The sequence below is a fragment of the Ranitomeya variabilis genome, chromosome 3 (assembly GCF_051348905.1).
Source record: "Ranitomeya variabilis isolate aRanVar5 chromosome 3, aRanVar5.hap1, whole genome shotgun sequence".
Classification (NCBI taxonomy): domain Eukaryota; kingdom Metazoa; phylum Chordata; class Amphibia; order Anura; family Dendrobatidae; genus Ranitomeya; species Ranitomeya variabilis.
Window position 1 is genome coordinate 83,033,128 of NC_135234.1, and position 15,898 is coordinate 83,049,025.

Here is a 15,898-nt window from a genome sequence, read left to right on the forward strand (position 1 = left end):
TTATAGTCCGCTTTTACTGTAGCTCACTGGGGTAGGGGGAGGCGGCTGCGTTGGAGCGGGGTCACAGGAGGCAGAGCCGCTGCTGCAGGAATCTGACAGTGGTGGCAGGATTGCGGCGATGCCGTGGGTCCCTGGCTTAGAGGAGGGGGTGTTCCGCGGTACGAGGCTGCGGCGGGCTACATGCTTTCAGAAAATGTCAGAAGTCCCCACAATCTCCTAACTTTTCACTGTGGTGGACTTCGGGAAAATGGATAGATTGAGATCTCGAGAGAGAGATGCCCTGGAATTGGTTATTGGTGGGCCCCAGAACCCACACTATGCAACTAGTAATGGTGGTCCCTGCATCTGGGACCCCTGCAATGAGTGCTCATCACGGAGACTAGCTTCACAATGTGCTGAAACATTGGAATGGTGTGAATAAAGGATCGTGTAATTGGAGTGCGTCCCCTTTCTCCTCCACCATTGAGAATGAGCCTCTGAGTAGACATTTTCCCTGCAGTTATATTGTTATTTTCATGTCCAGTCAGGTCCTAACGTTAATGTTTCATGTGGTGCTCATCTTATATTTCCAATTGTCTTTTTTGCTATTTTTTCCCTATATGTACCTGAGAGCTGAACAACTTCAGTCAACAGAACGTTTTTTGTTTTTTTTCCTTTCTCCACTGCCCTGCACAACACATCCTCTGCTCCAGACAGAGACGTCACGTGTCAGGATTGCCAAGACTATGTGGGAAGGGGAATGATCTAATCTTCAGCCCAGTCCTTTGCTCTAGGCATGTAGTGGGTTAAGCCCAGCTAGTCATCACTAAGGTTCCTTTCTGCCAGAGAAAACTTTTTTTTTTTTTTGTTTACCAAAGTAGAAACCACAACAAGAGAACTATGATTAAAAAAAAAAAGCTTTACCAAACGCCTGATGTACATGTTTTTTTATAAAGCCGTTCCAGACCCATCCCACATTCCATAAAGCTGCCAATTCTCCGCAGTGTAAGCTGCAACAGACGTGTTCATGTTCAGCGAGCAGACAGAGGCTTTCCTGTTGCTTCTCCATTCTCGCCCTTGCTCTGGACCACAGGCTGCCTAAATTCTCCTCCCCAATCCGAGACCCCCGGCGGCTCATCTTCCTGTCACCCACATTCCCATGTTTGTTTGACAGCTGGATTTGGAAAGATCTCTGAATTTGTGATATTGGAAGACTGACCTTCATTACTTCCATGGTGTCTACATTGCTGTAAAGCGGTTGCTATTCAGCAGGATACAATCTAATGTTCCTTGTAAGTAACCATCGGGGAGGGGGTGATTGCTTTTGTTTTTTTTTTCATTGGGATTATGGCCAAAGTTAAGGAAAATAATTGCCCCCATGATCGCAACTTTAAAAAGTTTAAAAACTTCCAAAGTTTATACTGTTGACGTCATCTGTGGATACTTCTATGTGCCGATGAATGACATCAAGTTTGTTTTAGGTTTAAACCTTTTAAAGCAGAGTATATGACAGAACTGTAAGTGGAAAGACCTATTTATTATTAATAAAATGTTATTTTTTAGTGCTTTGTGTTGGCAATGCAAAGAGGAGTAGGCATAGTGTTAGGTAATGTGGAATACTGGAGTCCTTATTAAAGAAATGTCTTCTACAGATGTTGTGCAATGTGGTGCAGCAGATTGGACCTTTCCTCCCGCTGTCTGCCTTCCCTGGAAACCGTTTGTTTTTTATTAAAGCCGGCCATAAATACCAGCATAAGAATGTCTGCCAATGTCCAGTTGTGCTGTGTAGCTTTGATTGTTGCAAGATGTTCTGTTTTTGTTCATTTTTCTTCACTTCCTCCTCTACTTTACGGTGTGAGGATTCTCCGTCACAAATTCCATTAACCGTGACAAACCAACTCTGCAGAGGTAAAATGACAGCCGGCAAAACAAAGGCACGTCCGAATCAATGAAGTCCGTTAGGTGATGTTTGGTGTCCATCATATGACAGACAGAACTGTTGATATTTTTCATGTTCTGCTCCTTTTGACAGAGCAGAACAACGGAAATAGCAACACCGGTGTAAAGCTTCTCCCGAGTAGTAGTGCCCACTCGCAGGTATCACTGTGACTCTACTTTCCAATAGAAGACATTTATTTTGTGGGAAGTCGCCATGTGGCATGTCAGACCTCATCATGGCTTGCGTGATTGGCAAGTGGTAAATTTAAATGGGTTATCCAACTTGAACATGGTGAGCCACAATCAGATAGTTGCGAGTGACAACCAGAGCCTCCAGTATTGCCCCCTACTTATAGTAATGACATTGGAGCCCCTCGTTTCCTGTCTAATGGCAACCAATGCTTCCACACAGACACCCTGTGCCCCTCTTTTCCCACCTTGCGAAATTTCTGCATCAAGCGCTCTCACCATAGCATAGCCAATAGCTTCAGGCAGCCCCTCCACCTAACAGTATAACCCATCTCCAACTTATCATATTCACGTCTCCACCTCCCACAGCCAGTATATGCTGTTCCCGAGCTGCTCCTCTGTGGTAGGCCGGGCCAGACTGGCCATCTGGCAATTTTGGCAAATGCCAGAAGGGCCTGTCTGATCGTGACCTGTCTTGTCTGCTATGTTATTAACAGAATCTGTGTTTTCAAGACACCCATACTGTTAAAAGTTTTGACAGAGCACAAAGTCGCTGACTCCATCACTTACCCCGTCACTTACCCCGTCACTTACCCCACCAAGACACGGAACACATTAGAAATATTGGTCTTGTAGTAACTCTTGCTTTCCTCCATCCAGGGTAATATTAGTAATATATTCCCATCTGGTGCTTGGGACGGGGACAACATGGGTCTGTGTGATTTCAAATGCCAGGGCCAAATTTCAGTCCCAGTCCGTACCTAGCGGCGAGCCATAGCATGTTGGAGGGTCTTCTTGAATGGACAGCGTGCCATCACAGCTACAGTACAAAAGTTGCCATCACCTTGCTCCACTGTCAACTTCTTTGGCAAGTTCAGAACATGAAAGGCTAATGATGACATTGGCTTTCCTTATGCACAGGGATAATGCACACAGTAATGTCACAGTAGTGGGATCATATGCACAGTGTTGATGCCATAGTAAAAATTGAACCTGAAATATTTCACACCCCGTTCCATCATAGTCATCACTAACTGTAACTTATGTCTTAGAGGAAATGGGCCCCTTAGTTATTGTGCCCAACCAGGCACTATGTACAGATGGGTATCCCCTTTAACAGGCTGCACATGCGTATTCTGCCATCCAGCATTTACGGTAATTATTCTGGCACAGTGATAGGGGTAGAATTGGTCTTTTCTGTCTGTTATTTTAACCACTGAACCCTCCAAACTTGTGTGAGTAGAAGTTGAATTGAATGTCTGCCTTATAGCTGTATGAGCATCCGAGGACACCGCGCGGAATGCCTTCTTGTCCTCTGTATTTGGCCCAGAGGAAGGGCGGAAGTGGAGCCATGTAGAGAAGCTGGGTCTTGCATTGGAGTGTAATGACTAGTATCCAGGAAATCTCACAATGACCAGTAATTACCTACCACTTTCCTGTCTCTGACCTGCCGTTGGCTAGTGTGGCTGCATGTTTCTGAATAGCAGCGACCTTAATAAACTTTAAGGGTATATTCACACTGCATCGTCTTTTGCTGGTGTTTGAGCTGGTCCGCTAAATAGAAAGGTGGGGAAAGCAATAAAAGTAATAAAATAATCAACAGAATGGTCCTATTAATTTGTACGGGAAAACAACTTGCTGTTCATGCCCGTTTGTTTTTTTTCTTTTTTAATCACGGACCCAATAACTTACATTGTCAATCCTGACCTGACACCTGAATCAAAATCATACGTGTCACCGATATTTTCCATGGACCACTCGGTCTCAGGAAAAAAAAATTGGACATGTGAACAGCCTGAATGTCATAGGTATGAGTGCTATTGGTTAAAAAAAAAAAAACGGATAGCATTCATATGAGAATGTGTGATCGAGCCCTAATTGGAAACCACCATAAGGCCTCCTTCACTGTTTGCAGTATGTGTGGTATCTATTTTTTTTTGTTTGTTTTTTCACAGATACCACATGTATCCATCATAACCTATGGTGATCTTCACATGTCCGTGTGTTCACACATGGGGACATGTCTGTTTTTTTTCCGGATGACCAGGGCCAATACAAGTCCATGGGTCTGTGAGAAACGCGTACAGCGTACATCAGTGTGGCATCCGTGGGCTGTCCGTATTTTACATTGCAAAGTAGAGGAGAACCCTTGTAACTTCATTCTTTCTTTATCCATACCAGAAAAAACACTGATGGCACGCTGATAAAACACTGATGGATGACACTTTTTCCCGCTACTGGTTTTATACGGATGTGTGAAGGGGGGGGGGGGGGCCCTCACACAGTGATTCCATAAGTAATCTCTACTTGCTAAATGGGGTTTTTGTAACAATTCTTGAATGCATTGTGACTTTTTTTTACACCATAGAGCAATGTGAAAATCACATTTACATTGGTATTTTTTTGGGGGGAAAAAGAAGCCAAGTATCTAAATGTCTGTGTGTAGCTCCAGCCTTGAGCTACGTTCCTATTACATTTTTTTCCACACATCAGTGGCCCTATTGGGCTTTCGTCTGAGGCCCTGAAAAACGGGATTCCTTCCGAACCACCAGACGGGCCATTGAGTTTAATGAAGCAGACAGTCAATTTTCTGTTTGATTTACTTTTCGGCAGTCGTCACCTTTTTGAGTCGAGCACAAAAGAACTGTGGACCCCGCTTATTAAAGCCTCGTTGGGGGTTGCACCCAAATCCTGTTTTTAGGGTTTCAAACATAAGTTCCGATGGAGTCACCAGTCAAAAATGCAATATGAACATAGCCTAAATCTGTTCTCCAAGGTACTGTCCTGATCATCCAGCCCTGTCCTCATCCAGTGGAGCGCGTGTTCAGAGGCCAGCGTGAGTCAGCCTGTGCTATATCCGCTGGGTTTCTGATGGATCCGGCCTGGTTTTATAGGGATGACAACCTAGCAGACTGCACGGACTATGGGGAGGCCTCCTACAAGCCTCACTATGTGCACACACCCTGCCATCCTTTCTGGCATGTGCGGTGTTAGAGAGTTGGGTTTCCTGGGATGGTCGATTGGGGCGAGCAGAATATATGAATATGCTTTTGTTTTCTTCTTCTAAGAGCAGCTGGGAAAACAAAACTGAGGTTAATGGGAGCTGTGTAATTACGGAGTGGGTGCCCAGAGAAACAAACTAGTGCTGACTCCGCAGCGCCCTATACTGCAAGCGCAGGTGTTTAGTTCATTAGTTGTTCTTGGACATGTCTCAGGAGTTTCCTCCCGATCGCACCCACCTACAGTGCTGTCCTTATGCCAGCCATTAGTCATTGCTCCTATATTATGCAATGGTCGTGTAGTCTGGCTGTATTTCTCCCTTTACACTGCTTACTATGCAGAAATGCTCCGCTCCTATTATTCAACCACTTCATGCATTAACATAAGAGGATCCATGTGTGAAGAGTAGATTTCACATGTAAAAGGTTATTGTACCATACAGTTCCCAGACACTGGATCCTATACAAGGCAGTCTGATAGACCGAGGAGGTTCGTGCACAACAGCTGTCACCTCTCCTGACCGGTCTGCTTTATAAAAGGGAGTCCTACCCCCCCCCCTCCCCCCCAAATCCCAAAATTCATATGGTACAGTTTATACATATACATCTGTAGATTTTACTTATCACATTTATATCTTTGTTGCATGTAAAAATGAGGCGTGCTCAGTGCAGCGTTCAGCCCCCTCAATTAAAATCCTCCGCACCTCCCATATTGTTGATTGCATATTGGTGATGCCTGAAGTGATTCCTCAGCCCTGCGTATACTCCCAGTAAAGGAGGCTAGATGTCAGTGTTGGGTTGTGCATGTGCGCTCTCATTCACCTCTCCTGTCTGCAGGGGCTGCTCGCTATGGTGTGATCCTGTGTGCAGCGAGCAGCCGCTGCAGACAGGAGAGATGGATGAGAGCACTGACACTGCATGCTTTAACTCTTTCACTGTCAGTGTGTGCAATGCTGAGGAATCGTTTCAGGTATGCCTCCACAATGAGATATATATATATATATATATATATATATATATATATATATATATATATATATATATATATATATATATGTATGTGTATGTATAAACGGTTTACTTTGCATTTGGATGGTGATGGACTCGCTTTAAATAATTTTTGGAAGTGGTGTTTCATGGAGCCTTGTATTATGTTATTCCGCTGTTTTTCCTACTGGAATTATTGGAATAAATTGATAACTGGGCATTACCATCTCCATTGGCAATTGGGGGTGTGAGGCTAAGTTCACACGTTGCAGAATTGCCGCAGAAATTTCCTGCCGTGGGTATATCGCATGCGGAATTGGCATGCGTATTCTCGCTAAACACTGGCGTTTTGCAAGCGTTTTTAGCTTGCAGAATGCTAGCGTTTTCCAAGCAATCTGTAGCATCGCTTGGAAAACTGATTGACAGGTTGGTCACACTTGTCAAACATAGTGTTTGACAAGTGTGACCAACTTTTTAGTATTGATGCTGGCTATGCAGCATCAGTAGTAAAAAGACAGAATGTTAAAAATAATAATAATTAAAAAAAATCATGATATTCTCACCTTCCGGCATCCCCGGCAGTCTTCCCGTTCCTCGCTATTGCCCAATAATGCATTGCGGCAATGACCTCAGATGACGTAGCGGTCTCGCAATTTTCGCAATGCATTATTGGGAACGGAAGCATCGTGAGGAGCGGGAAGACTGCTGGGGACGCCGGAAGGTGAGAATATCACGATATATCATTTTTAATTCTTTTTTTTTTTTTTTTTTACAATTATATGGTTCCCAGGGCCTGGAGGAGAGTCTCCTCTCCTCCACCCTGGGTACCAACCGCACATGATCCGCTTACTTCCCGCATGGTGGGCATAGCCACATGCGGAAAGTAAGCGGATCAATGCATTCCTATGTGTACGGAATCCCTGTGATTCCGCACAAAGAATGAACATGCTGCGTTTTTTTCCGGAATGCAATTCCGCCGCTGAAAAAAAACGCAACATGTGCACAAAAATTGCGGATTGCATTCTAATAATAGGATGCTTAATGTATGCGGTTTTTTTCCGTGTTTTTATAGCGAAAAACCACGAAAAATCCTGAATGTGTGCACACAGCCTTAGTCTGACACTGTCCCATCAGAGTTATGTAGAGTCATGCCACCAAATAATAACATCCAGTTGTTAATCTAGTCCAAAAAGATGAACGACATAGGAACAGCATGACGCAGAGTTGGGACGCAGTCAGACGGCCATATAAATTGGACCAAGATCGGAACGCAGTGCGCGGATTGGCCGGTAGCTCACTCGTGCATGACCGCTTCATGTATTTTTGTGCAGCTGGCACGCTTGGTTCGGGAGAGTCGCCGGCCAGTCTGTGCACTGCTTTCCAAAGTCCGATTTATGCATCCGGCTGACTGATCCCTTAGGGCCCATGCGCATGACTGTGTTTTCTGTGTGAGTGCCATTATTGAAAAAAAAAAAAAATTGCACTTGGACTAATGTTAGTTAATGGGACAGTGCAGATGGATGATTTTTTTTTTCACTGACTGAATCTGTATGTAAAAAAAAAAAAAAATCACAGTCTGCACTAGTTTCCTCCGTAAATTGGATGAGACTCGCCTATTCAAGTCTATGGGAGTGAGAAAATAATCAAATGCCAAGGTATAACATCCGATTTTAAAGGATACTTTGCCATTCTGTAACAGGAAACCGCACATGGTCTTGTGAATGATTTTTCGAAACCATCCCACATTTCTTTATGAAAATCGAATGTTTTTTATTTTTATACAGTTGTATCCTTTATAATAATAATAAAGACTCCAGTATTATTTGGTTGCCTCAACTACTTTCCAGCCACGGCAGACGTCTGTGAGAAGTACTAGACCACAGCGACCAGACTATATTTTGAGTTTATGGAGCGTTTACACTTTACCACTTTATTTAAAAAGAGCACTGTATCTTTAAATACCTTTTTTTTATTTCTGCTTTTTTTTTTTTTTACTTAGTAATGAGTGTTAGTTAAAGTGGATCCGTAACCATTTTTCACAATACACACTGCATTCATTATGAAATAGGTCTACTACACCTGATAAGTCTGACGTACTTAATGTACAGTCCACATCACAATGGCTGTATAATCCTGACGAGGGGAGAAAAAAATTTTTGTGTGTCCAGCTGAGGAGCGAGAGCACTCATGAGTCCAAGTATATTCAATCTCCCAGCCTGACTTGACAGCTGCAGCTTGTACTGGGCACTGTGGTAAAGTAGCAGCAGCAGGGAGGAGGGACACTGAGGAAGCATTCTGACAAGGACTTTAATTACACCAACTTCACCAGAACTGACAGATCTATTTAGTAATGTATGTGTGTGTACCCTATAGATTGTATTGGGTTGTGTGACAGACTAATTTACAAAAAAAATGCTGCATAGATTGAGTTTGGGAAGTTTTCAATTTTTTCCGAGTTAATTGGTACACCACAACTGACGTGTCCCTAATGGGGAGCTGTTTAGAATTTCTGCTGTCGGCATCGAGCTCTGAGCAGAAGGTTTCCTTTCCTTGCTGTCAGCGGACAATCTAGTTCTGGTACTTTTTATTTTCCCTGCAGATATGTAACATTGGATGGGAAAAGTTCAATAAAAACTTAATGAAATGGAACATTGTGAATGTGTAAAGTTCATTAGTAGAGAACGGTCAGTAGGGAGAGTGACCGGCCATGTGTGTCCCCCAGCAGCTCACTAGGTGGATGTGCACATTGCAGCTTACTTTGAACACTAGGTAGCTCCGTACTGTGTAAGTAATGTGATAATTTTCTGCACTGGATTATTCTTGTACCATTGTGCAGGAAACTAGCTGATATTCCTCATAATGAATGAAATGGACACAGTACTTACAGATGATGACAGGGCATATGATCTGTGCCTGGGATAGGTCGCCAATATAAGATCGGTGAGGGTACACATTTAATGGCGCTGCACTGCACTTCCATTCATGGTTTAGCAGCCAGTTCTGGGAACTGCAGATCGGCTTCTATACTCTTCAACATGAGCTGATCTGTAGTACGCTGCAGCAGCCGCTACACAGTGTACGGAGCTCTTCCATCCGTTAGCTGCCGGAGCTAATAACAGCTGATCAGTGGGGGTGCTGGATGGCAGACTACCACCATTCTGATATTAGTGACCTATGCTGTGGAGGGTCCATCAATAATATATCCCTTTACAACCCCTTTAATGATGGAACAACTGCTTTAATTATGTAGTGAATATAACGTTGTGACCAAATTTACAGAATTAAGCATGCAGGTTTTGTTGCTCTGGTGCAGGTCGCTGATGGCCTTACACATACAGATCAGCTTGTGGGAACACATGTTTGGCTTTCATCATTCTCCATTCTGTTCTTCTATCCAACAGTTTGGCTAACGACTCAGAATCACAGCACATTGGTCACGGAGCGCAGCGCTGTCCCATTCCTACCGGTTAACCCTGAATATTCTGCTACGAGGAATCAGGTATCAGTGTATTATTTTCTTTTTTGTTTTTTCCACATTTGTTATACCTCCCTGTAATATAAACCCACTGTAAACACTTGTCATTGTCTCTTTAGGGGCGCCAGAAATTGGCTCGTTTCAATGCTCGCGAGTTTGCCACTTTAATCATTGATATTCTGAGTGAAGCCAAAAGAAGACAACAAGGCAAAACCTCTGTAATTCCAACAGGTAATCACTGCCTCTAGATTACAAAATAAGCTAATATTATTGAAACCATTTGTGAATTCTTCAGGAGCCGATTGGCACATTTTACCCTAGATCTCCGTCACCACTAGATAGGATTCAGTCTTGGCAAGAATCTGCTGTCTATGGCTCAAGCCGGGAGTAAACCTTCCCAAACCCCTCCCTTCTGGCACTGATTGACAGCACCTTGGAGGGTCCAGCACATAGGGTTTATTTCCCCCTTCACCCTGAAGCCTATTTTCACCCTCATGACCAGCCAAATTTTTACAATTCTGGCCCTTGTCACTTTATGAGGTAATCACTCTGGGACTCTTCAACGGATCACACTGATTATGAGATTGTTTTCTCGTGACATATTGTTCTTCATGATGGTGGTAAAATTTGTTCTTTAGGACTTGTGTTTATTTTTCAAAATATCAGAAATTTGCTGAAAATTTCACAATTTTCAAACATTTATTTTATATTCCCTTAAACCACAGACTTATGTCAAACAAAATGGTTAATACCTAACAAACACTACATGTCTACTTTACATCTGCATCATTTTTGAAGCATTATTTTATTTAGAAAATATAATTACATTTTTTACCACAAAACTTTTGTTGTAGCCCCAGATTTAAGATTTTCACAAAGGGAAAATATGTAGAAATGGCACCAAAATTTGTCACACAAGTTCTGATGATAAGTAAAAAAAAAAAAAAAAAAACATCATTGTGTAGCATGGATATAGATGTATAAGTATACATGTAGGTGCCGTGTTCTCCATACACCCATCACGTGCGACTGACCCTCCCGCTTGTTTCGCTGTGACAGTATTGGGACATGTACTCACATTAGTTTTTTGCCGCAGAAAAATAAGCAGCATGTGCGTGAGATTTTAGAAATCTCATTCACTTTCCTGACAGTTTAAAACACTACATTTTTCCATGACAAAAAAACGCAGCGTGTGAAAAAGTCCTTAGAATTTCTTCGATTTTGCATTACTGTATAAAGTGCTCTATAAGTTGCATTATATTTATACCCTTGTTTACACTAATGAAGCATATAACTTTATAACTTGCATCATTTCATGGAGCTTTGAGGGGATCTCACTGCTCCTAAGACGCTGATTGCCCCTATGCCTATCACAGCCGACTCATTGGTCTGATCTTCTTGGTATTGGCTGCAGTATGTGTTGGCACTCACTGATCACTTCTCCTTTTGAGCAACACGCAAAGGCGTCTTATTTATTCACGGATGTGATCTGATGATAGACATGAGTCTATGAGTTGGGTACAAAAGGCACCGGAGCATTGAGCAGTTTAGGATGCTGTTAAGTGAGATGCCTTTAGTTTTCCCCTCCAGGGGTAAATTATGCTGGAGGAATAAGAGGATAAATAGTCTTTGGATGCTGTCACATCTCCTTTGTCTGGAGGTAACGGTCCACGTAGACTCTATGAAGTTTACATATTTGCTCAGAGTATAAAGCGAGTGTGCTGCAGACAAGTCTATGTTCTCGTCTCCTGCAGACCGCTCTATGTTCTCGTCTCCTGCAGACCACTCTATGTTCTCGTCTCCTGCAGACCGCTCTATGTTCTCGTCTCCTGCAGACCGCTCTATGTTCTCGTCTCCTGCAGACCGCTCTGTGTTCTCGCCTCCTGCAGACCGCTCTATGTTCTCTTCTCCTGCAGACCGCTCTATGTTCTCGTCTCCTGCAGACCGCTCTATGTTCTCTTCTCCTGCAGACCGCTCTATGTTCTCGTCTCCTGCAGACCGCTCTATATTCTCGCCTCCTGCAGACCGCTCTATGTTCTCGTCTCCTGCAGACCGCTCTATGTTCTCTTCTCCTGCAGACTGCTCTATGTTCTCGTCTCCTGCAGACCGCTCTGTGTTCTCGCCTCCTGCAGACCGCTCTATGTTCTCTTCTCCTGCAGACCGCTCTGTTCTCTTCTCCTGCAGACCGCTCTATGTTCTCGTCTCCTGCAGACCGCTCTATGTTCTCGTCTCCTGCAGACCGCTCTATGTTCTCGTCTCCTGCAGACCGCTCTGTGTTCTCGCCTCCTGCAGACCGCTCTGTGTTCTCGCCTCCTGCAGACCGCTCTATGTTCTCTTCTCCTGCAGACCGCTCTGTTCTCTTCTCCTGCAGACCGCTCTGTTCTCTTCTCCTGCAGACCGCTGTATGTTCTCGTCTCCTGCAGACCGCTGTATGTTCTCGTCTCCTGCAGACCGCTCTATGTTCTCGTCTCCTGCAGACCGCTGTATGTTCTCGTCTCCTGCAGACCGCTGTATGTTCTCGTCTCCTGCAGACCGCTCTATGTTCTCATCTCCTGCAGACCGCTGTATGTTCTCGTCTCCTGCAGACCGCTGTATGTTCTCGTCTCCTGCAGACCGCTGTATGTTCTCGTCTCCTGCAGACCGCTCTATGTTCTCGTCTCCTGCAGACCGCTGTATGTTCTCGTCTCCTGCAGACCGCTGTATGTTCTCGTCTCCTGCAGACCGCTGTATGTTCTCGTCTCCTGCAGACCGCTCTATGTTCTCGTCTCCTGCAGACCGCTCTATGTTCTCGTCTCCTGCAGACCGCTGTATGTTCTCGTCTCCTGCAGGCCGCTTTATGTTCTCATCTGCTGTAGGATTATGGTGCAGGCACTGTTGGGTTTTGAGAACGTTACTGTGATTATTTCTGCAAGTAAAAGTATTAATAGCTTCATCCTGAACTGAATCACCAATTATTGTGACCTTTCTATCTACAGATAACCTTGACTATACCCTGAGGAACAACGCCAACGACTGTGATGACCAGCACGACTATGACAGTGTAGCTTCAGATGAAGACACGGACCAAGACCTGCTCAGAAATTCCAGAAACAATCGAGCCAGGGTGAGAGGAGCAGGAGACACCCCACATTGTAGTTTGTTTTTGGAAACCGGTTGCTGACAATACATATGTGATGGGTACACCGCATACACTTCAGTGTATCCAGACAAGAGCTGTGCCTTCTGTCCATGTTTTGTCCATTGCTTGCCTTGGGCTGGTTCCACATGGCCTCATATATAAGACAGCGCCATCATGTGGTCAGACATGGTATTGATCCAAGCATGGTCCCTATTCACAGAACCGCATCCAGCCTTAGGCCTCATTCAGACGTCTGTTTTCATAGAATATTATCCCATTATAATTTATGGGGGCTATTCATGTGTCTTTGCATTGTCAAGTTTGTTTTTTTTTTGTTTGTTTGTTTTTTAGACCAAGTGTGTACACACACACACACACACACACACACACACACACACATGACCGCACAGAGGTGCCATCAATGTATCATATGAGTTTTTTTTGTTTTTATTTTTAATAGTAGGAAAAGTTTGACAATTTTTTTCTTTTTATGCCATACTGATTGTAAAAACAGACAAATGGAGCAAAAATGGATGTCTGAATGAGGCCCAAGTCACACACAGTCTGGAATGACATAAGCACATTATCTGAAGTACTCCCAACATGTAAGAAGGGCTGAATTTTTTGTCTTGGGGTTCAATCAGTTATTATGATGAATAATTTACAAGTGTTGGTTGAGTGGAGTTAATACACACAATGTCAGACCATGTACTATATACATTTTTTTAGTGATACTGCTGTCTAAATTAGTAAGAGTATAAGTCACCCTGGAGTACGGACAGCATGGTTTTTTTACATAATTTCTCCCTAGGTACACATTCTTCTTTAGGAAGAGATTTTCCTGCTGGTATTGCTGTAGGTATTGATACATCTATCAATCACAAAGTGTTAAAAGCAATAAATAATTGATGTGTTACAATTCTACACTCTGTGCAGAGCATGGACTCCTCCGACTTGTCAGATGGTCCCATTACTTTGCAGGAGTACCTGGAAGTAAAAAAAGCTCTTGCGACTTCTGACGCCAAAGTTCAACAGCTCATGAAAGTAAATAGCAACCTAAGTGAGGAGCTGCGGAGACTTCAAAGAGAGGTGAGAACATGAAGGCACTATGGCTGACCTGCCTGTCTGTGTATAGTACATGGTGACGCCATGGCTGACCTGCCTGTCTGTGTATAGTACATGGTGACACTATGGCTGACCTGCCTGTCTGTGTATAATACGTGAGGACACTATGGCTGTCCTGCCTCTCTGTGTATAATACGTGAAGACACTATGGCTGACCTGCCTGTCTGTGTATAATACGTGAAGACACTATGGCTGACCTGCCTGTCTGTGTATAATACGTGAAGACATTATGGCTGACCTGCCTGTCTGTGTATAGTACGTGAGGACACTATGGCCGACCTGCCTGTGTATAATACGTGAAGACATTATGGCTGACCTGCCTCTCTGTGTATAGTACGTGAGGACACTATGGCTGTCCTGCCTCTCTGTGTATAGTACGTGAAGACACTATTGCTGTCCTGCCTGTGTATAGTATGTGAAGACACTGTGGCTGACCTGCCTGCCTGTGTCTAGTATATGAAGGCGCTATGGCTGTCCTGCCTGTCTGTGTAGAATACATGAGGATACTATGACTGTTCTGCCTGTCTATGAATAGTGCGTGAGAACACGATGGCTGACCTGCACGTTTGTGTACAGTACGTGAGGACACTATGGCTGTCCTGCCTGTCTGTGTATAGTATATGAAGGCACTATGGCTGACCTGCCTGTGTATAGTACGTGAAGACACTATGGCTGACCTGCTTGTCTGTGTATAGTACACAAAGGCACTATGGCTGTCCTGCCTGTCTTTGTAGAATTCATGAGGATACTATGACTGTCCTGCCTGTCTGTGTATAATACGTGAGGACACTATGGCTGATGTGCTAGTCTGTGTACGTGAAGACACTATGGCTGACCTGTCTGTCTGTTTATAGTGCATAAAGACACTATGGCTGACTTGACTGTCTGTGTATAATACATGAGGATGCTATGGCTGACCTGCCTGTCTGTGTATAGTACATGGTGACACTATGGCTGACGTGCCGGTCTGTGTACAGTACGTGAAGACACTATGGCCGACCTGCCTGTCTGTGTATAGAACATGGTGACACTATGGCTGACCTGCCTGTCTGTGTACAGTACGTGAAGACACTATGGCTGACCTGCCTGTCTGTGTATAGTACATGGTGACACTGTAGCTGACCTGCCTGTCTGTGTATAGTACATGGTGACACTGTAGCTGACCTGCCTGTCTGTGTATAGTACATGGTGACACCATGGCTGACCTGCCTGTCTGTGTATAGTACATGGTGACACCATGGCTGACCTGCCTGTCTGTGTACAGTACGTGAAGACACTATGGCCGACCTGCCTGTCAGTGTATAGTACATGGTGACACTGTGGCTGTCCTGCCTGTCTGTGTATAGTACATGGTGACACCATGGCTGACCTGCCTGTCTGTGTATAGTACATGGTGACACTATGGCTGACGTGCCTGTCTGTGTATAGTACGTGAGGACACTATGGCTGTCCTGCCTGTCTGTGTATAGTATATGAAGGCACTATGGCTGACCTGCCTGTGTATAGTACGTGAAGACACTATGGCTGACCTGCTTGTCTGTGTATAGTACACAAAGGCACTATGGCTGTCCTGCCTGTCTTTGTAGAATTCATGAGGATACTATGACTGTCCTGCCTGTCTGTGTATAATACGTGAGGACACTATGGCTGATGTGCTAGTCTGTGTACGTGAAGACACTATGGCTGACCTGTCTGTCTGTTTATAGTGCATAAAGACACTATGGCTGACTTGACTGTCTGTGTATAATACATGAGGATGCTATGGCTGACCTGCCTGTCTGTGTATAGTACATGGTGACACCATGGCTGACGTGCCGGTCTGTGTACAGTACGTGAAGACACTATGGCCGACCTGCCTGTCTGTGTATAGAACATGGTGACACTATGGCTGACCTGCCTGTCTGTGTACAGTACGTGAAGACACTATGGCTGACCTGCCTGTCTGTGTATAGTACATGGTGACACTGTAGCTGACCTGCCTGTCTGTGTATAGTACATGGTGACACTGTAGCTGACCTGCCTGTCTGTGTATAGTACATGGTGACACCATGGCTGACCTGCCTGTCTGTGTATAGTACATGGTGACAC

At 44.3% G+C, this 15,898-nt stretch overlaps 1 protein-coding gene across 5 annotated transcripts in view; it reads left to right on the top strand.

The window, feature by feature from the left end:
* GIT1 (GIT ArfGAP 1) overlaps positions 1–15,898 on the top strand; it is a 145,041-nt gene that overhangs the window by 116,024 nt on the left and 13,119 nt on the right. For 3 of the 5 annotated variants that reach the window (XM_077294298.1, XM_077294295.1, XM_077294296.1), the window contains 4 exons: positions 9,494–9,591; positions 9,687–9,798; positions 12,543–12,670; positions 13,622–13,774. In XM_077294298.1, the coding sequence (XP_077150413.1) occupies positions 9,494–9,591; positions 9,687–9,798; positions 12,543–12,670; positions 13,622–13,774 (491 nt within the window). The remainder of the gene's footprint in view (positions 1–9,493; positions 9,592–9,686; positions 9,799–12,542; positions 12,671–13,621; positions 13,775–15,898) is intronic. The other 2 variants (XM_077294300.1, XM_077294297.1) reach the window with 1 other exon arrangement.